This window comes from Synchiropus splendidus, chromosome 13 (genome assembly GCF_027744825.2).
Source record: "Synchiropus splendidus isolate RoL2022-P1 chromosome 13, RoL_Sspl_1.0, whole genome shotgun sequence".
In the NCBI taxonomy this organism is placed as follows: domain Eukaryota; kingdom Metazoa; phylum Chordata; class Actinopteri; order Syngnathiformes; family Callionymidae; genus Synchiropus; species Synchiropus splendidus.
The window spans coordinates 8,864,392-8,885,000 of record NC_071346.1 but is presented as its reverse complement, the minus strand read 5'-3'; the positions used below and the strand labels follow the sequence as shown (position 1 = coordinate 8,885,000).

Genomic DNA, 20,609 nt, shown 5'->3' with positions numbered 1-20,609 from the left:
TGACATGGCCACACCAGGGCGCTCTATCAAACACCAAAGGCTTCACCAAGCCCGAGGAAGGTTCGCAGCCCGCGGCCATGTTCATTGATCTACGGAACAGTCACGGGATTAAGATTTACACCGGACCTCGGCGCTGTAATTAACACCCGCGCAGGCCGCATGCATCGTGGGGCCATTTTTCCCCAAGTAGGAGACAGAACGCCAGAGTGAAGGACGCTGGGTTTTTAATGAACAAGCGTGTCGCGGCTTGCTGCTCAGTGCACCAGAGACTTCCTCCCAGTCCGCTGCTGTTCTTTCTGCCTGAGTAACCACATCGACGTGCAGTAATCACTTTGACTCTGACTCTTCAGCACCAACCCTCCTAAAGATGAGCAACACCAACTACTGGGTCGTGGACTACGACCTGGCCTCGCCAGCGCCCCCCGGGCTTCCCAGGGCCCCCACCGCTCTCCAGCCGGTCGCAGGGCACCCGGATCAGGGGACGGCTCTGTGCTTCGTGGGCCTGCTCGTGCTGCTGCTGCTTTTCCTCCTGGTGCGCTGCGTTCGCATCCTGCTGGACCCCTACAGCAGCATGCCGTCCTCATCCTGGACGGACCACAAAGAGGGTCTGGACCGCGGACAGTTTGACTATGCACTAGTTTGAGGTTTTCAGTTGAGGATCAAGTGATCATTTTGCTGAGGATTTGAATGAAATGAGTTCAGTCATTTTGAGGAAACACAGCGACACATAAATATACATTTTTGTGCAGCAGAAACATGTACATCTGGAACATACATCTGGAAATAATTTTCCAATAACTTTTACCCCAGAAACATATTGATTTCATTTTCCCCAGTAACTCCATCTGTTCTTCCAGCTGATAAATATTCTTCATCTAACCCTCAAATTGACATGAAAAGTTCCGGTTAGCGCCACAAACAAGTCTCTATTTCACAGTACTCAACACTGGAAGTTAAGACTGAGATGCTAACAGCAAGGATGCTAACGGCTAGGCTGTAAAAACTAAGACAAGAAACTATCAGAACCTCTGCTTTTTCTTTATCTGAGGTTTCTGTTTTACTACCTGAACTGCAGCAAGAACTATTCAATGGAGAATGTTAAACCAAAGTCAGGTGCCAATTCAGGGTTGAGAGGCGCTAATGGCAAAGGAGCTCATGTAAATAAAAAGCCAAAAAGATGTTTGTTGTTTTGTTACTGTCTTTAAATTGTCATTTAAATACATCAACATACAATTTTAAATTGAACCCATATAATATAGATGAATAGATAAAACACCTGAGCACAATAAATGTCCTCTTTTATTAGATTTTTGTTTTTATTTATGGGGGTCCTGAAACATGTTTGACTCCTGTTTTTATTCTATTTCATCACCTTGTTATTGATGTATGTTAGGGAGTAACGTGTCAATGTGTTAAGACCAAAGGGTGTTGAATATTACTGTATTAGTAACGTCGTAGTCCTCAGGTTAGGCTTCACTTAACAAATGTGTATTTTTCTAAAGGACAATGTGGTCTCAAGCTCTGTGACATGGCAGACAGAGAGAGTCATTTTGAGTATTTGCAGTCGTCATCCCTTTAACAAACGTGGAGGTCCAGCGACCGTCTCTTGTGTCATGTAATGTGGTAATTGTAAAATGCATGCAGACTAATTTCCTGCCCTAATCCTGTTTGCCTTCAGTCTGGTTGTGTGCACCAGCCACATCTGCAAACAGTGCCTGTAGCTGCTCCTCCAAGCTATTTTTATTGTTCGAATGTTTGTGCTCTTATTGTACCCTGAAGCTCTAACCGATGTGGATATAAAAGGACCTTTTATAGATTTGTATCTAAAAGCCTGTTTATTTATGTTTTTTTTCTTCAAATGAATCGGCAAAATGTAGTTTTTTTTGGGGGGGGATATTTTAGCAGGATAAAAATCAAACGAGAATATTTTCCTAATGTTGTCTTTCAAATTTCTAAATAAATAAGAGCTTTTTCTTGTCATATGTTCTGCATCACCCCACCGCGGCAAACACAACCTCTGAAAGCAAACACACATAAACTTTACATGAGCAAAGCCTGGCGTTCCGAGGCAGTAAGAAAGATTTAGAGCAGATGAAATCAATAGGCTAATCCATTGGAAGCCAATAAAGGGACAAAGTCAGGTAATTTATAAGGGATGGCCTTCAGAGTCAGACGGGCTCCAGATGAAATACACCAGTGTGTGAGCCGTGCTGGGCCTTGGCTTTTGAATGATGGATTCTTCAAAGCAAAACTTTCCAGTGACAAAAACAAATAAAACTTAATTGATTAGGATGTTAAGATCTGTCCATTTTTATTGCGTTTCAACCTAAATCCTCGGCGTTAACCTCTTAAGCGGGAAACAGCGCCCTCTACTGTACCAAAACAGACTTGCAGAAACTACTTAAAAACAAACAGAACTACTGTAAATGACAACCCGTGCAATACAAAACGCCTCTTCTTATAAGTATTACCAGGCAAACTTTCACTATTATTTGTTTTAAAAAAGTTATTTTTAACAAAATCACAATTTTACATTATTATTTATATTATCTATGTATTATTATTTTGTTTTGTTTTGGCGTTTTACAGAGGGTAGTAAGTCGTTTTAAGCTCTAAATATTTTACAATCAAACTTTGTATTGAGATTAACTCTGTTTTATTCATCTATTACAGAGTTCAATAATAATAAAAAAAATCCTTATTCACAGTGGAATGGGAAGTAAGTTGCTGTGTATGTCAGTGCCTCCAGAGCGAAAAGCGATGTCAGCATTTATCTGGTGGCCACAGATGGTTCCGGGGTAGGAAAGAAAAACAAAACACCTCATTAGTCTGCCAATTAAAAGGGCAGATTTCTGCTTCGCTGGGTTCTAACAATTTACTCACAACAAAGACTCTGCTCTTTCCCACAGTGTGCAAACAGAATTAACCAACAAGGCTGGAGAGGGGAGAATAACTGTGGAACCTGCTACAGGATCACTCCCAGATATGACTGAATATGAGGTTATAAACTGGCTCTGGAAGTAGGTTAGCGTTTCTTTCTTTCATCCGCATACGTGGTCCAGTCCAGACAGGTGCACACACAAACAAATCAATGTTGAATATGCAAAACATATTTCCCTGCAGCGTTGACACACACACACACACACACACACGCCTTATAACAAACATATCACGCAACAAACTAAGAGCACATTGTGTTGTGACGCACCCTACAGAAAGTGTTTGTCTGCATGACAGTAGTAATTGTCCTCAGGCCGAGGTTTTATCTCCCCCCGTGACAATACTATCAGCTGCTCACACAGAAGAGTAGCTTGAGGGCTGTGTTTATAAGGGTCATCTTTTGTGGGAATAAAAGTCAAGAAACGCCACCTAGATTAAACTGATAAACTGCATTGCTAACAAAGTTTTGTGGGATTAGTAGCGTCATTTCATCCACGTTGCATCCAAGAACCTTTTTAGACCTCTGCCTCGGACTGTCGTGGCACTGAAAGAGCTGAGCCAAAAGACTACACGGATGACTTATTGGTTGATCTCTTTTGTTGGGCTGTGGGGAGAGACCTTAAAAGGCTCAAAGAAGAGCTGCTCCTCCATTTTAAATGTGGAATTTCATATGAAAGGATGCCCTGGTCAAGCTGGAGAAGACAACCTGTGTTGTAGTGGGGACACATTTTTTATTAACGCAGAACCAAACATATATTCAGACATAAACCAGTGACATGACACTCAGCCAAAATAGCCTCCTACTAACTTAAAATAGACATGACTGTACGTGTAAGTGATTAAGAGGCTTTATTTAAAAAGTGTTGTGGCTATTAGAATACTTCCGGTTTTACTGTGAAGGTCGCGCACTTCACTTCCGCATCTCTTTACCAACTTGACTCGTGAACTACAGTTGCTCTGTCGTCGTCAGCGGTGCAGAGAGTCGCGTCTGTCTGGATAACGCGCCACTATATTCTGGATTATCACGATATCCAAAGAAACTGCGGCATTTTAAAACAACAGGTTAGTATGATTTTTTTTTTGTTCTTTTAAACGCTTTAACTGTTTTAAATCAGCAAATGATTAACAGTCGTAAACACCTCAGTCGTTTTTATTTTATTTCATTTTTTAACGTGGACATTGTTTTCGAAAAAAAAAATGTTAAACATAACATAAATGTCAATTTCGATCAAACTTTGCGGCCGAACTAAGTTTTTCCACGCACCCTCACTTCACACAACAACAATTACGGTCCGACCAGGACTTTGATTTATTCCTCGCACATAAACACAACACGCGGATGCATCCGTTACAAGCCTGACGCACGCCGCCTATAATAAACACTTGCGGAAAGCTACACACAAAGACAAAAATCCCCTCAAGAAGATTCAACTGAGGTCAAATATTCGGCTCAGTATCAAAAACCTCTTTGTTTAGACACCAATAATACTGAAAGAACAGACAGTGTGGAGCCTCAGAAGATCTTTGCACCACTTCATTTGGACCTGTACTTGATCCTCAGTGTCTTCCCTGCTCCTGAGGTGGCCCAGTGTGGATGTTCTATTGGTTCCATGTTGTCTCTGGAACAATGGCCTTGGTCGTCCTCTGTACTACAAACATGGAGCCGGTTTGGTGTGTGCAGATGCGTGATATGACGCCCTACAGGAGCGTGCTGGAGGATGTATGTGTACCGACAAGCAGGATGTCAGAGTAAACGGAGAGAATTCTCCTCGCCGCATGATATGTTACTGAATATACATCTGAAAAATGATAGACATCGGTTCTCTGATTGGTTAATGTGTCACCCACTGATTTCATATTCTTGCGCTGTAATTCTTTGTTATGACACTTACACTTTTATGTATTGACTTTATAACCCCGGTTTGGGTCGATGAGTCTAAAGGTGGGTTTTAGGGCTCATTGTGCGACAGTTGACGGCGAAGCCTTTACAAGCCTGTTGGATGGAATGTGGAAGACGTCTGTGTTTACGGCTCAGAAATAGTCAGCCTTTTAATGCTCATAAGCTCAAGGTAGTAGTACAGTTAGTGCACGTTTATTTGCCAAAATTGAATCCAAAAAAAGACCTCAAAAGTAGTTTTTCTTGATGCTGCCAAAAGTACCAGCAAGTCCAGCATCTACACGTAGCTCAAGTCTCCCCAACTGTTGGACGTGAAGCCATGGTCCATGAAGACTCTGGTTAGGTCCTTCATCGCGACCACGCCACACTTTCCTGTGCACCTTCATTTTGCCTCATTTGAACATCATCGGAATTGGATCGAAACTTTGTGTCCCACATTCTCGCTGATATTTTAGTGGGATCTAGTTCGTACTTCTCAGCCAAGTCTGTCTTCATTCACTGCCACCTTTTTTCCCATTAATTTCTTGGTGGTTGAGCTTTGCCTCATTCTGTCTCAGTTCTCTTCCAAACATCCATCTGCTTCTTCATTCAAGCATTGAAGCAGACGCCGCGTTGTTAGCCAGAACTAGGAAGGCACCCGGACAGTGCATACATTCACCAAACAGCTCACTTCCATCCACACTGTGATTTTTTAAAAACGGAATTTCACAGATTTTATCCACATATTTTGAGCTCATAATATTCAGCAGTGAGTGCAATTGGCCAGCAGGTGGCGGTAGCATCGCAGCGCTTCGATAACGCAGACACAAAGGAGACCTGAAGAAGATGCTGTGCTCAGGAAGTGAATGAGAAAAGCATCAAAAATGTTGCTGAATTTTGTCTCTGTTAAAGTTGATTTATTGCAGTGATTTGATTGTGTGATGTGTTTTTATAAGTCAAATTGTTCGGTTTCTACCTGTTTTGACCAGGTCATGTGACCTTGTATCTCACTGAAAGTCAATGGTGCAATGTTAACCAACATATATGCAAATTAACTGACGGTTAAGTTAGCCTGTATTTCACTGAAAGCTTCAGTGAAATATGTTTTGGATTATATTGTGTATTATTTGGGTGGATTATATTGTATTTTACTCAGTTCTACTAAATCATAACTCTGTTATTGACCTATTTTCCAGCAAATCAATCTCTAAACTGTGACATCTTTTTATCAAGTGTGGTTTTTATTCAATTTCACGTGTTCTAACTCCAATTTCCTCCCGCAGAGCAAATGGACCTGCTGCCTGACATTTGGAAACAAGACTACTGGCTTCCTCCTGGTGTCACATGGGAAGACATGGACAAGCTTTCTGACTCCAGCCGACCACAGCCTCTGGATCTTCTCATGAGTCTGCCACTCGCTCTGGGATTTCTGGTGCTCAGATGCATGTTTGAGAGGTACGAGAGGCAAAACCGGGCCTTTCCGCCAGAATAAATATCTCATCATTAAAGTCGAGGCGTTCTTTTTATTGAATCTTGTGGCTCCACCGTGTCGGCGACAGACCAATATACTTTGCCCTCAGGCGGGCCTGTAAGATGAGGCCCTCCAGCCATCATGAGACCAAACACACTGCCCTTTTGTTTGTCTCTGACCCACAGGTGCTGCGCCCCGCCCATGGGCAGATGTTTGGGGGTGAAGAATAGACCTGTGAGGGCTGTGGCCCCCTCCCCAAAGCTGGAGTCCTTTTACACTGGGCAGAGCAGGCATCCCACGCAGGTAATCCCAGCAGGGGGCGGAGAAATCTCCCACGAATCTTGTTTGGGCTGAAGGGAGTTGCAGCCTGTGGTTTGCTTTGATTGTACCTCGTGAGTTTAAAGTCACTCGATCCATCAAACATATTTATGAAGAGCCTTTCATGGTGGAGCGTAAATCAAAGTGATTTAAGAGAAGAGCCGAACAATGGATGCTTCGGAACACACTGTAAGAAGTGCAGCGTGTGAAATCATAGAACAATCTGACACGATGACTGACTTTAGCCAAGCATATCTGTGTGGTCACTCCGCATGTTTTTGGTTTCCAGAGTCAAATAGCCAGTTTAATGGAACTCAGTGGAAAAAGCCAGCGACAGATTGAGACCTGGTTCCGACTGCGCAGGTCTCAAGACCGACCCTCGCAGACCAAGAAGTTCAGTGAAGCAGCGTAGGTCACTGCAAATCCTCTAGTGAGCGACACCGTCAGGGTGAGGCACGTCTGACCTTACTGACCTCTTCTGTCCAGGTGGAGGTTTTTCTTCTACCTCACGTCCTTCATGGGCGGACTCCTGTGTTTGATTGACGTGAGTAAAGCCAGAAACGGCTTCAGCCTTTTTTTTTTTCATCACTGGAATTCTTTCTTTTTTTTTTTTTCCCAGAGGCCCTGGTTCTGGGACCTGCGGGAGTGTTGGAGACAGTATCCAGTTCAGGTGAAATCATAGAAGTAAATACTGAGCGTTAAAAGTGTGCTGCCAAAAAATATGTCCATAAGTGTTTTGAACATGATATTTGGTTTGAAATATATATATATATATATATATATATATATATATATATATAGTATATATTTTTTTTTGAACATGTTACACTTAAAAAAAATATATATTTTATTTTTTTATTTTAAAACCAATTCAAATTTTATTTTTTATTGAAAAACCAAATATCATGTTCAGTTTATTCATGAAAAGCCACATAAATTCCCATTTATATGTCCTTTTAAATTCTTTAAAATCAGCAATGTAAATGCATAAAAACATATTTATTATATAAATATACATGAATATAAACAGTAAACATGGAAATACATATTAAGAATATGTACAGAACATTTGAAGAATAATAACAAAAAAACATATTTTTGATATGATGGAGATTAATACAACTTATTCACTCCGTCTTAAGTTTGATCTGTTTTCGGATTCATCATCATCTCACTCGGACGACAGGAACCCCACATGTTCCTCCCTCTACACCTGTGACTTGTTAACTCTTGTGTTGTTCTGATTTTGCCTGAATCCCGTTTTTATTTTACTGTCAACATATTCAAACAATAAATTATGTTTCATGCGATCAAAGTCTGATTTAAAAAAGAGCTTTCCAGCATCATATTTAGTGTCTCACCGGACCCTTCCTCCTCAGCCCGTGGAGCGAGCGCATTACTGGTACTACATGCTGGAGCTGGGCTTCTACGGCTCCCTGCTGCTGCGCATCTCTGTCGATGTCAAGAGGAAGGTGAGCGCCGGCGCCACTCAGATCCTCTCAACACCGTTTTGATTTCAGAGAAGGACAAAAGTGGAAGTGTGTCTATCACTACACTTCCTAACTTTCTGACCCTCAGGATTTTAAAGAGCAGGTGATTCACCACTTGGCCACCATGTTCCTGCTGAGCTTCTCCTACTGTGCCAACTACATCCGGGTGGGCACGTTAGTCATGCTTCTGCACGACGTCTCCGACATCCTCCTGGAGGTAAACCACACTAGCTGTGACCCTGGGTTCCTTTCATTCAGGAGTGTCGCTGATGCAGCACCACGTCGCATTGTTGGCTGTGTTTCTCCATGAAGCACTGCCATATGCATCAGGCTTACGCAGAAAGGGCATAGATTCTGAGGATTTAAGCAACGGCAGAAATTTGCCTCCGTTTGCATAGATTTGCCAGAGGTCTGTGTGAGGACACGCACTTGCTGAACGCAGAAGTCAAAATGACATCTCTGTGTGTGCTTAAAATCAATATGTATACGGGTCTAAATAAAAACAAGAACACGCCTGTGGTGCTTGTTATTGTGAGTCACGGAAAAGTAACCAACGTGCTGTGGCATCATGTGAGTGTTAATATTAAAGTCATCTGCAGTTGGAGGAATACCTTTTTAAAAAGCAGCGGCAATAAACGTTTGATTTAAAAACGTGTTATACTGTTGTTAGATCAGATACAATGTTAACTATATTGAGTTCAGTGGCGACGTCTCGAGTGCCACACAAGCCTCAGCGTACACTCCTGTCCCCACTGCCTGTCGGGTCCAGGCTGACGCTGGCGAGGAGAATAGTAAGCCTCTCAATTATTCATCTTAAGGGATCATAATTTAATACTGCAAACAAAACCACTCAATTTTTTCTGCTCACCGCCTGCTTTTCTAACGTCTACGACACGTTCATTGGTTTCATTAAGTCATTTATGTATTTGTTTTTATTCTAGCAAACACCTCAAAAGCCCAACACTTTGTTGTGATACTTCACTATTTTCCGATCAATCCATGGACAAAAAAAAGAAAACCCTAAAGAGTGATTTAGTCAAGAATGTGTGAATTCGCGGCGCAAGCTGTTCCACCAGTGGGAGAGCCAAAGTATTTTTAAGTGGATGGTAACCATCGGTAATATAGCTTCCATAAACTCTTGCACTCCAAAAATAACATCACCTAAACAAGTTAAATACAGCCGAACATTTGGCTGCGCGTGTGGTGAAAACCTTGGCTCCAGACTTTTGCCTATTTAGAGAGGGAAAGTAGTTGATAAACTAATATATAAAGTAGGTAAAATAGGTAAAGCAACTCCCGGATGAAGGCGTTAGATTCAGCGTCCTTAGGTTCAGCACCTAATATGACCACTAGATGGCGCGGTTGCTGCTACATCTCTTGCTGTATACACACAGCATTTGCATCAATAGACGGACGAAATGTGTTTTTTGTCATGCTTGTTTTCCAGTCTGCGAAGATGCTAAACTACGGCACCGGCTGGAGGAAAGTGTGTGACGCCTTGTTCGTTGTGTTTGCTGTGGTTTTCCTCGTGACCCGCCTGGTGATATTCCCCTGCAAGTGGGTTCTTTTTTTTTAATGCCTCCCACGTTTGACCCCTACCGGTACCAACTGACCTGCTTGTCGGCAGAATCATCCACACCACCCTGGTGCTGTCCATGGAGACCTTCCAGCCTTTTTTTGGCTACTACTTCTTTAACGTCTTGTTGATGATCCTGCAAGCGCTGCACGTGTTCTGGGCCACTTTGATCCTGCGCATGGTGTCGAAATTCCTGAAAGGAGAGGTGAGGTTTCACCATCAGCACTGCAGCCACAAGTTAAAAGTGTTCAACTAGTCGTGTGAAATGTATTGGAACATGAGTGAAATTCTGCCCTCAGATGGACAAAGATGAGCGGAGTGATGAGGAGAGCGAGCCTGAAGAGCCTATAGAAGATGGAAGTACGGAGGGAGACGGAGGCCACAGCTGGAAGAGGAATAAAGACTCCATGAACAACAAACTGTCCATGCTGACCAACAACTGTGTCCTGAATAATCTGACCAACCACCGAGCCACCGTCGCCGAGAGGATGCGGAAAGCTCAGTGATGACTACCTTCAAAACAAAACAAAAGACTCTAAAGTTGGAAGAGCTTTGGGAGGCTGCTGCTGTACTTGCTAAAAGTGTCCACCACATTTACAATCTCTATATTTTAGGTAGGTTTATGATTTAAGAAAGTCACTGCAGTTGTGTTTACAATACTTGACAGTAGTTTATTGCAGCCTATATTGTGTATCACAAGTGCAAAATGTAATAAAGTGCCAGACAAAGATGACAAATAATCGAACGTAAATGTTTTGTTTTTCTTAATATTGTGACTCAGTTATCATAAACGCTAAATATAATAAAAAGGAGAGAGCAGATATTGCATTGCTTAAATGTAATGTTTGCTATTAAACTGTAACAATTTTGTTATGCTAGTGTATGGAATGGTTGATGGTTTAAGAGAGAAACACGTTTTCAACAAGATAAACTAAATCGGGTTGGCAGACGATATTCATTAACCAGTAGCCATTATTTAGTAACCAGTTTGTTCGGTTATACTGCATTTATCCTTCCTGCATAGGGGATATTTTTGCTTGTTACAGCCGCAAAATAACATTAGAGATTAGAGACAAACATAAAACATTAATGACATACACAAAGGAACAATAAACCACGAAAAAACGATTTAAAAAATGCGACAATAACGTGCAGAAATGATCAAACTATTGCAAAAACTTTTGAGAAAGCGCTCACAGGAAGTAACAGAAGGTCCACTTCCGTTCGGATTTAAAGAGGTGTTGAGCACAAAGGTGACTCCTCGCGAGAACATCATCACTGGTGTAAACCGAGCAAATATTAACCTTTCACTATGAACACTATAAACCACATTACACCTCAGCAATATTGGCCGTTTTACCCAAAAGCGGAAGTGAGTGAGGAGGTCTGACGCCCACCCACACACGGAGGGAAACAGGAAGTTGAACAACAAAGAAAAAGTATTATGTGAATGTTTTAAAATTAAGATTAAAGGACAAAAAAGCACAGCCTCAATGACACAGTGAGAATAGAGCTTTATTGCCGATAACATCCTGAGGGCACTTACCCATCATTCACTATGACACTGATAGTGAACCCTCCCATCACTGAGTCCAAGATCATGAACTTGTTCAGCTAGATTCCTGTCAGAAACTCCACTGCTGCCGTTGACTGCCGTCTCTGCTCTAACAGTAAGTGCATGTTGAATTTCCTCTCCAACTTTTGAAACAGAGTCGAGAAGTTCACTGCTGGTGTTTACACTCATTCCCGTTTTGTTTTTTGAAGGAGAAAAAAGATGCAGATTTTTGTGAAAACCCTGACGGGTAAAACCATCACCCTGGAGGTGGAGGCCAGCGACACCATCGAAAATGTCAAGGCCAAGATTCAAGACAAAGAAGGTAGAATGAAGTGACACATCTCGCATTTGTTCACTCTCCACCAGTTTGAACTGGGAGCATTTTGTATGAAGAACACAGCCTGAATATTCCCAACAAACCAGTTAGAGTTGTTGGATCTTGTGTAACAATTTGGACCATCTCCAAATGCAGGTAAAGACTTGAGAACGTGAGCAATAAAACGGTAGAAGCAAAAACTGCCGTGTTCATAAACCACCAAATGAAGAGACATTTTAAGTGTTCGGAGAATATTCTTTTATTGTTGAGATCATTCTGTATTGTTTTAAGTTGTTGACCTCCAAAGAACAGCGTGCTTTCAGTGCTATGATGCTAACTTTAGCCAAAACAATGGAAGCACATATACAACTTTTTAAATATTTTTGTCCTTTCTGCGGCCGAAGAATTCAAATAAAGCAGCTCTCATCTTGAGCGGTGATGCCGTGACATGTGGGGGTACAGAAGCTGGCACGTAAACAGAGCCCCTGCTGTGTCTGTGCAGGAATCCCTCCGGACCAGCAGCGTCTGATCTTTGCAGGGAAGCAGCTGGAGGACGGACGCACCCTGTCGGATTACAACATCCAGAAAGGTCAGCGGCTCTTTGTCGCCTGGTCATGTCGCGGCCGCTTCGCTCTTCATCGCTGTCTGTCCGCAGAGTCCACCCTGCATCTGGTCCTGCGCCTGAGAGGCGGCGTCATCGAACCCTCTTTGAGGGTACTGGCCCAGAAGTACAACTGTGACAAGATGGTCTGTCGCAAGTAGGTAGCCCACCGCCTCATGAAAGTAAACAGAGTGATGAAACTACTGTCGCAATGGAGACGGCGCTTTATTTGCTGCTTCTTTCCAGGTGCTACGCTCGCCTCCATCCGCGCGCCAGCAACTGCCGCAAGAAAAAATGTGGCCACACCAGCAACATCCGGCCGAAGAAGAAGCTGAAGTAACTGACTGGAGTCACTGATAGAACCAATAAAACGGTTGTCTCACGCTGTGCGCTTCACTTCTCAATGAGCAGCCCTTGGAGGATCAGTAGGTTTCCTTTATTTCCAGCAGTGTCAGTCCTGCGCAGTAAGGCTCAGCACAATTGTGTTGCAAACAAAAACATGGTTCTTTGAACAGCTGGTTGTTCCGTGCGGACGTAAGTGTGAAGGCATGGAGTCTCTGAAACTGCTGCAGAAGGCGTGTTCACACACAGTAGGAGCGGGTGAGGCCATAGACCAACCACAAGTTTCTGTAGAATACTCTTATTTACGGAATCAAAACGCTATGAAACTAACTTTGTCAGACTCTCTGTTTCTTCTGTTCAGTATGTCATGTGCAAAAAGGCCTGTCACCGTTCACACTGCATTTTCGTGTTTCCACAAAATAATTATGAAAAACTACAAGCACCTTTATGAGTAACAGTTGAGCACTTACCTTACGGTCGGTTTATTGCATGGAGCTTTTCCTTAAAAGCAACGCGAGCACTGAATTAACGCGACACTACAAGTGCTTTACTTGTCGATGAGTTTCACCAGGCTCTGGCGGAGGTCGTTGAGGTCAAAGATCTTGATGTCCAGTACCTCGATGGCCCGCTGGATCTCAGTGTCCATGCGGTCGCGCTCCTCCAGGGAGCTGTTCAGGTTCTGCTCCGAGCTCTGGACGCGCCGCTCCAAGTCAGACGTCCGGATCTCCATCTCCTGCGGGAAGCGGCTCAGTGAACGACTTCCAGCTTGTGATTGAAATCTGAAGCTTACACGGAGCCGGCGAATGACTTCGTCTCGCTCGTGCTCGATCTGATGGTACTCTGACTTCTTGCTCTGGAGAATGTGAATTTCCTGCAATGGAGAGGACGATCAGATCAGAAACAAAAAAACAACATGCCCAACTTCTACAGTACAAATACACTTAGTCTGTAAAACAAAGCCTACAATCAATGGCAATAATTCTATATATTATAAAACAAGCATCGGAATTAGGGATGCACCGATGGATCGTTCACCAATCCTGAACGGTGAATGCCGATCACTACCTGTAATTTCCGATCACATCTGTTCCTCCCGACTGGCTGTTCACTAAGCAGCAGCATGTCTGCTGTGGAGGTTCTTTCATGTAAAGTTTGCATCCTGCAGCACATGCACAGGAAAATGCTATGCAGGGAAGCGCCTTCAAATTACGCAAAATCCGCCATATAAAGCTCCAGCACTTGATGCAGCACGGAGAGTTTTCCGGGCTCATGAAAGTGAGACCGCTGGTTCCTCAGCAGCAGGCTGTTAGCGCAGCTGACGCTTAGCAACACCCGCCGGTCTGACCTTGACTTTCAGAATGATAAGAAATAATCATTCATTTCACTGAGCTGGTGTCGTTTACGCGAAGACGGAAACGACCGGATCCGTCGCCATTGTTCGTCAGCAACCTGAATCTGAAACTTATAAAGAGTGGAAACTTTCATAAATGCAGTGCTCTCTGTCTTGAAGTCCTGCTACAGCAGACCTGGGCAAAGTGCGGCCCGGGGGCCAAATGCGGCCCTTTGACTGTATTTATGTGGCCCTCCTGGAGTCAGAGCAAAACAATAAAACTGACATTGTTGTTGTCTCTGACATTTTGTCTTATGGATTGTTTTTTGTTTATTATGATGTAACTGAAACATAACTTTCTTGTTTAATTATTTTTCTAAATCTTTTCCGTTGGCTATTTTAGGAGTATTTCATGTCCCTTAAAATACATCAGAATTGAAAGTAAATTTTGAAATGTATGAGCCACATTGACAATCTTTAAATGGAATGTGGTTTAAATTAAATAAAACACAACAAACCAACAGTTTCTATGCATTTTTACAGTGTAAATTCATAATCACACATGATTTTTATTTTCAATTTTCTCTTGTCCTCCTCTCTTTGTGTTTGACGGCCCTTCTCAACGGTCACAATATATAACCCGGCCCCTTGGGAAATTTAATTGCCCACCTCTGTGCTACAGTATGTAAACATGTCACGGACACAGCACAGTCTCTAGACATTCACCAAACTGTGGCGTCTCACGTTGAATTGAATGTTTTTCAGTTGTCCTTTTGACAGAAATTCAGGTTTTCTATTTTTTTGCCACCTTGAAGAGGTATATAAACGTGTCTGAATTAAAATGATTTAAAGTTCATGTTTTTCACATAATATACGCACAAGGTCTCATCATTTTGATGACAAATTCATTGTCAATCCATGTGATCGTATCAGTGATCGGCAGCAGAAATCCTGATCGGAGCATCTCTAATCGGAATATTGACATTGTTGGGAGAGTGTCGAGGCACAAAGCCACCTGAGGCTATTCACCAGCTACGATTATTTTTAGGGACGGTTCTGCAAAAGAGCGAAATATTCCCATGTTACTGCTTCATCGTCGCACTGATAAAACATTTAATTCAGTAGTTACCTTCCTGCTGAATTCATCTGGATTGATATGATGTGTCTTGAGGGATTTGTCTGCTTTTTTGGTTTATATATTTCATTTTTGATGTGGACATCTGAATGGATGAGTCATGTTCTCTGTAGTCAGGTGTGGTGCTCCTTCCAAATGTAGAGATGGGGTGTGTTTCTGTTTCAAGTTAAATGTGCTAATAAAGATTGTTTTTTTTTTTTACGTTTTATTCATTTCAAATTCAGGACCTTTACGTCCTATAGTGAGGATTTATCTAGCACAGGAGAGGCATCACGCGGCTGAACCATTCCAGCAAATATGGATATATGATGATATGATTTAGACTCCAGCATAAGTGGATCACCTCGTCTTTGGCCTTCAGCAGAGCCTCCAGCTCCTCCAGGGACTGAGTGAGCTCGTCCTTCAGAAGGTCACTCGGGCCGTGACCCCCGTGAGCCTCCAGGTCGGCCACCTGACAACACAAGTGCAGAATAAACACAGAGCTGCGATTGAAATCTACCACTCACCTAAGAATAAAACAATCCTGTTATGCTGAATTGCAAATTCAAAACTGGGTTGAATGAGCTTCGGCGACACGCTCCTGCGTCATGGATTACCGAAAGAGATATTGGAGAAATGACGTCAGAGTCCATTGTGGATTTCAGGACAGGCATGAAGCAGATTACAGTAGAACCACCATGTGAGCAGTAATCTTGTTCACATGAATAGAGACAATAAACGGAAATGAAAAAGATCCACAGGCGAAAGTCAAGTTTTTAGAGTGTTAGACCCTGCGTTTCTGTGTGGTGGAGCAGAGCAGCGAGAGACAGACACGACTGACGCCTCCCTCTGGTGTCGCTTTTTTTCCCCTAACTGGGGCATTGAAAGTAGGATATTGCTGCCCTAGATACCCCTCTCCCTTTAAGACCCCCCCAAGAGATGTGAACCATTTTCAGCCACCTGGCCCCCACCCTCTGCAGGGCCACTGGTGAGTCCACGTCACAGACTGGAGCCAAAGACATGATCTCAAAATCGATGACGGCAAGCAGAGAGTGACCGAGGGAATTGAACATTGAATGAGAACAACGGGCTCGGCGGGTTCCCGAGGGATCAGGGAGCAGTAAAGGTGAAAGTAGCTTTTATTGACAAGCGACTACACCCCCTGCAGGTGGTTGCACGACACAAGAAGTCACGCTCCAGTGATACGCCATCATTACAGCAACGCTAGTCGGAGTTGTATTAACAAGTACAAGCGACTCGATTCAGACTTTGACACCGTTTTCTGAGCATCATTTCCCTCTCATGGCTCGGCAAAGATGCTTTAAGATATTTAGGCGTATTTATTATATACATTTAAACAAGCCTTCCAAATAAATACAAATCATTTCCTGTCAGCTTGATTCCCGTCCGGCTCTGTACATTATTGAGGTCAAACTTCCTCCAGCGGTTTGTATTGAGCAGCTAATCCACCCGCCCATTCTCTTAAACCTCTTATCCTGATCTAGGGGGCATCAGCGCATCCCAGCATGCACCCAGTGACTGGTGAGCAGCGTGAACTCCGGAGGGTTCGCCACAAAGATTAATGTTCCGGGAACATCACCTGCTCCCTGAGCCGCTCTGTTTCCACCTGATAGGCGGCCAGCTGTTTCTTCCACTGCTCCACGTTCGTGTTGGCCTCGTGCAGCGCCGCGATTAGCTTGGTGTTGCTGTCTTGGAGAGTGAAGAGCTCTGCCTCCAGGTTCATCTCACAAATGGACCTACACGCAACACAAATAAACCATCACTTTACATTAGGTTTTTTGAGATTTAAACTTCCTGACATATTTCATGCATCCATAACAGTAATAAACACCTGCAAGTTTTTGTTTTTTTTGGGACAATTTTGTTGTATATTTTGAACACTGCACACACATTTTGTCTCATTATTTACATAAAAATAATTTGTATTAACGCTACTACAAATAAGGCTCTATTTATATAGCATTTTCATAGTGCTGAGAAATTACCCCTCAGACAGCATCTTCTTAATTCGCTCCTTCTCTGAAGCCAGAGTGATGTCTGCGCTTTGGCTGCGGTAGAGTTTGTCCTCTGGTCCGTTCACACACATCACTGGAGGCGACTGGAGTTCGTCCGAGAGGTCCTGAGGAACACATCAGTAAATGGACTCTCCTGCATCAGCGGTGAAGTGAAGCTGTGCAAGCTGCTGACACAAACAAGCCGTTGCTTTAGCGGAGTCCAGAGACTCACCTGAGAGAACTAGGGAGCATTACCACCAGAGGGGGACAGAAAAGGACAAAGAAAGAGGATCACAAAAAGGCGTCAACACAACCTTCCAACTTGTAACTGCAGTACTTTCATGTGGTTTAAATGGAGGCAGGTTTAGGATGAAAAGAAATCGGGCGCATTCTTGGGAGCAGCCGGCTGTGACTGACAGGTAATTATCATCGATTGATCCCGGAGTCTTGAGCCGACGCCGGGTTCCTTGATCAATACATCTGAGAGACAGGGTGGCAGAAAGAAGCAACAGTCTGCTGGAGGGCAGCGTGAGATAATTTTACCGTCGTCCTAGATTCCTCACTTTCTCTACAGAGACCAGTAACCCAGTTCAGGCGCCGCCCTCGCCTCCATCTCTCTTCTTCATGTGTTCACTGATCTGAAGGCTGCAGGTGTGGCTCCAGCTCACCTGAGGGACGGCGATGTTGAGCGCTGAGTTGGCCAGTTCTTTGTCCTGCGACTTCTCTCGTGCCAGGCGCGCCGCATCCTTCACCTCCTTGAACTTCTCAGAGAACTTTCAAAACAACAGGAGGTGTTAGGACGTCAACACGGAAGTGGCAGGAAACCCAGGAGTCACCTGGTGCAGTTGCTGCTCCGTCGCGAAGCCCAGACCATAGACAGTGTTGGCCCGGCTGTCCGCCCACTGACCGAACTTTTGGGAAGTCTTGGTGAACGTCATACTGGGGGTGATGATGCAGTTGATGATCGCCTGCGCAGTGGAACGACGGCTCAACATTGGATTTTTCAAGACATTTTTCTTTCATTTTCAAACAAAAACAGATCAATTTGAAGACTTTTTACGTGACTGGTGATGATAATGCAGCAGATTTAGACACCCGGGATTCCAGTCCTTCAGCAGCTTAGGACGAGGAAGTGCGTTTTCTTGCATATTTCCTCCCCAACAAAAGATTACATGAAGCCTGCGGCCGGCTTTTCCACGCCGGCATGTCTGATAGGAAGAGCTGGAGTGAAGATTACACTCTTGCCAGACGTCAGTCCTGACAGGATTGGGATGCTAACCAGGCAACTGCCGGACAGCAATGTGGGTCAGATGAGAAAGACCCCCCCCTCACCCACCCCTCCCCACCCGGCTTGACTTTGTCTCTTGTTGTTCATAATCTTCATCCACAAACCAGCGAGGAGCTTTGAATGGATGTTTGTCCTCACCACCATCAATGATGTAGCCTCCTCCAGCACCTGCCTCACCTTGGTCCCGCCCACACTGATGATGCGGTACACGTTGCGGCTGGCATCGTAGAAGAAGGACACAGTGACTGCGTGTTTACTGGCCGGGATCCAGTTCCTCTTGGTGTTTGGGTCGATTTGAAAGACATGGGCTCGCGTGCTGAAGATCGGCTGCTCCCTGGAGGCGGAAACAGAACCAAAAATGGAAACGTTGGTTACAATGAGAGATATAAAGTTACACGGAAGAGGCATCTGAAAATGTGTAGACCTCAAGAAGCCTAACAACTGCTCATTTACTTTATTATTTCTCCAAATAAATAATAATTGCAATTGAATTTTCCTCAAGACATTACATTGTAATTACATTGCAGATAAAAGGAAGTGAGTATTAAGAAGGTTGACATATGTATTATATATATACATATACATAATATTTTTATTTTTATTTATAAGTTTATAAACTGCTGAGATGTGGATTATAGCTAATAGAAACATTGCTCTCCGGGTGCAGCCCGAGAAATAACCAGGATCCCAGGACAACATATCTATGCAACAAAGCCACTATTATTTAGGAAAAAATAAGACTTGACGGATAGACATTTGGCTGGGAGAATAGCATGGGTGATATTGAGACTTTGGTGGTGTTTCAGAGATCTGTTGTCGTGGAATTTGGGAGGGAAATGGTATCTTGAAATGAGACACGTGACAGATGTTTTTTACATTATAAATCCAGTCTGAAAGTTAAAATAATTTTAAGGTTCTCCAGGTTCATCGTGGTGAACGACATGACCCTGGTCCCCGGCAGATGGATGTCGTAGTGGGGGTTTAATGGGGTCTCCCAGACTGGCGGAGATTTGATGGACACCTCAGGAATTAGACAGTCATTCATCAGCCCCTCCATCCCCCCGTGCAACAGTTTTTACAATCTGCTTTCTCCTGTTCGCCTGATCTGCTCTAATCTTTTGACTCACAGCTGTTTAACATTAGAGATGTGAGTGCGCTTCATTGATCACAGCTTTAAAACTAGAATCCTTACGCTACAGTATAAAAACAGCTGTTTGATGCATATAAAGTGAATAAAAAATGAGCCTCCACTCGATTCAGGTGTATGTATTTAGTTTAAATAACTGTAAATCAATGTCTGTGAAGTCATTCTATCACATTATTTTAGCAGATCATCACATTTATTGGAGGAAAGCTCATTGTCCAAGCTGGTTCTTACCTTTCTCTGTGCTGCGGAAACATCTTACAGTCTGACTGAAGCGTCTTTTCTGGGAAGAAAATGCACTTTTAGTAACTATGGCAATAAAGGAATTTTAAAGATGAATAAAGCGGATATTAATGACAAACATGCTCACCCCATTTCCATCTGAAACCTCTTGGAAAACAGCGGGGTGAAACAGTTATGGTTGTTCCAGTAGATGCCGATGATGATGGTGATGATGCGATCAAGTCCGACGAGACCTTCGGGGAGTTCTGAGCCGCCAAGTTCGTCCCCAAACGTAACAGATGGTAGAATGGTACGGTCTTCCGACAACAGCATAAAGCGTGAAGTCTATTTGCCTTCTCCTTTGACCGAGGCGCAGGACGGCGGCTACTGCTCGACCACCACACACCACCTGCCGCCGGCTCGCTGCTGCAGGAGGCGGGACCTGTGTCGCCGGCCAGCGGCTGGATTTGATAGGTCCGACCGTGCTGTCGTTCTGGAGGACACGGTTCAGCTCGGGGGGACTGATCAGTTTCTTTCTTTACCCCATACATCCTTTCATGAGAGGAACAAAATAAATAAATAAATAAATAAAACATACGACTGAAGAGGAAGAAGAGCAGTGGTTCTTCTTAAATTTATGGAGATTCTATTATTATTATTATATTTTCAGTCGCACTTCAAAGTTAAAAATCGGGATGTAAGGGAACAAGTGCTTAAATTCAATAATAAAACGTGTAAACATTTTATATAATGACAAGTATATCTATCTATCTTATCAAAACATATTTGAAAACAATATGTTTTTGACAAGTATCATTTGAAAAGAGTGACAACAAGTAGTCACTCTTTTCAAATATGTTTCAGGAAGCAAGACCTGTATTGAAAAACACAAAATTAAAACATATATAGATCACAAACCCGGATAAAATTACATACTAACATTTGTAAAAACAACTAGAGTTCCATCAGGTTGATTGGCAAGCAAACAGCCAACAAGTCTAAGAGTGAAAA

The 20,609-nt window shown here is 43.3% G+C and overlaps 4 protein-coding genes and 1 long non-coding RNA gene across 7 annotated transcripts in view; 3 read left to right on the top strand and 2 right to left on the bottom strand.

Moving 5' to 3' along the window:
• Positions 1-2,051, top strand: part of LOC128769671 (cortexin-1-like) — a 4,837-nt gene extending 2,786 nt beyond the window's left edge. The window contains exon 2 of the mRNA XM_053883588.1: positions 1-2,051. This exon is cut by the window's left edge and continues 59 nt beyond it. Within this exon, the coding sequence (XP_053739563.1) occupies positions 368-643 (276 nt within the window). The 5' untranslated portion in view covers positions 1-367 and the 3' untranslated portion in view covers positions 644-2,051.
• Positions 2,052-3,892: 1,841 nt separating this feature from the next.
• Positions 3,893-10,431, top strand: LOC128769287 (ceramide synthase 2-like). The gene is made up of 11 exons (XM_053882870.1): positions 3,893-4,002; positions 6,100-6,271; positions 6,473-6,590; positions 6,895-7,013; positions 7,092-7,149; positions 7,225-7,275; positions 7,985-8,077; positions 8,184-8,312; positions 9,543-9,652; positions 9,723-9,876; positions 9,971-10,431. Exons 2-11 carry the CDS (start codon positions 6,105-6,107, stop codon positions 10,175-10,177), a joined length of 1,206 nt encoding a protein of 401 aa, XP_053738845.1. The 5' UTR covers positions 3,893-4,002; positions 6,100-6,104; the 3' UTR covers positions 10,178-10,431.
• On the bottom strand, positions 4,821-11,272 carry LOC128769291 (uncharacterized). Its single transcript, XR_008416384.1, has 3 exons — positions 11,032-11,272; positions 9,709-9,864; positions 4,821-7,242 (listed from the first exon to the last, which is right to left on the bottom strand). It is a non-coding gene; the product is annotated as an uncharacterized LOC128769291 (long non-coding RNA).
• On the top strand, positions 11,094-12,526 carry LOC128769290 (ubiquitin-60S ribosomal protein L40-like). 2 transcript variants are annotated; one of them, XM_053882874.1, is made up of 5 exons: positions 11,179-11,341; positions 11,436-11,548; positions 12,045-12,131; positions 12,198-12,300; positions 12,390-12,526. In XM_053882874.1, exons 2-5 carry the CDS (start codon positions 11,446-11,448, stop codon positions 12,481-12,483), a joined length of 387 nt encoding a protein of 128 aa, XP_053738849.1. In that variant the 5' UTR covers positions 11,179-11,341; positions 11,436-11,445; the 3' UTR covers positions 12,484-12,526. The 2 variants fall into 2 exon arrangements, with proteins under 2 accessions (XP_053738848.1, XP_053738849.1); XM_053882873.1 differs by having other exon boundaries at positions 11,094-11,341; positions 12,045-12,300.
• Positions 11,803-20,002, bottom strand: LOC128769288 (homer protein homolog 3). 2 transcript variants are annotated; one of them, XM_053882871.1, is made up of 10 exons: positions 19,747-20,002; positions 19,611-19,659; positions 18,410-18,566; positions 17,781-17,912; positions 17,613-17,717; positions 16,936-17,069; positions 16,530-16,686; positions 15,294-15,401; positions 13,276-13,356; positions 11,803-13,218 (listed from the first exon to the last, which is right to left on the bottom strand). In XM_053882871.1, the coding sequence occupies exons 2-10, from the start codon at positions 19,631-19,633 to the stop codon at positions 13,033-13,035; spliced, it is 1,083 nt and encodes a 360-aa protein (XP_053738846.1). In that variant the 5' UTR covers positions 19,634-19,659; positions 19,747-20,002; the 3' UTR covers positions 11,803-13,032. The 2 variants fall into 2 exon arrangements, with proteins under 2 accessions (XP_053738846.1, XP_053738847.1); XM_053882872.1 differs by having other exon boundaries at positions 16,936-17,048.
• Between the last annotated feature and the right edge of the window lie 607 nt (positions 20,003-20,609).

What these genes read in the sequence shown, in the direction of transcription:
- LOC128769287 (XM_053882870.1), top strand. Translation starts at nt 6,105, where the DNA reads ATGGACCTGCTGCCTGACATTTGGAAACAAGACTACTGGCTTCCTCCT. An exon ending in GACTCCTGTGTTTGATTGAC is followed by an intron (nt 7,150 to 7,224) that starts GTGAGTAAAGCC and finishes TTTTTTTCCCAG; the next exon opens with AGGCCCTGGTTCTGGGACCT. An exon ending in TCTCCGACATCCTCCTGGAG is followed by an intron (nt 8,313 to 9,542) that starts GTAAACCACACT and finishes CTTGTTTTCCAG; the next exon opens with TCTGCGAAGATGCTAAACTA.
- LOC128769290 (XM_053882873.1), top strand. Translation starts at nt 11,446, where the DNA reads ATGCAGATTTTTGTGAAAACCCTGACGGGTAAAACCATCACCCTGGAG. An exon ending in CAAGATTCAAGACAAAGAAG is followed by an intron (nt 11,549 to 12,044) that starts GTAGAATGAAGT and finishes GTGTCTGTGCAG; the next exon opens with GAATCCCTCCGGACCAGCAG. An exon ending in GACAAGATGGTCTGTCGCAA is followed by an intron (nt 12,301 to 12,389) that starts GTAGGTAGCCCA and finishes GCTTCTTTCCAG; the next exon opens with GTGCTACGCTCGCCTCCATC.
- LOC128769288 (XM_053882871.1), bottom strand. Translation starts at nt 19,633, where the DNA reads ATGTTTCCGCAGCACAGAGAAAG. An exon ending in TCAACATCGCCGTCCCTCAG is followed by an intron (nt 17,070 to 17,612) that starts GTGAGCTGGAGC and finishes TGTGTTCCTCAG; the next exon opens with GACCTCTCGGACGAACTCCA. An exon ending in CAGAGCGGCTCAGGGAGCAG is followed by an intron (nt 15,402 to 16,529) that starts GTGATGTTCCCG and finishes TTGTGTTGTCAG; the next exon opens with GTGGCCGACCTGGAGGCTCA.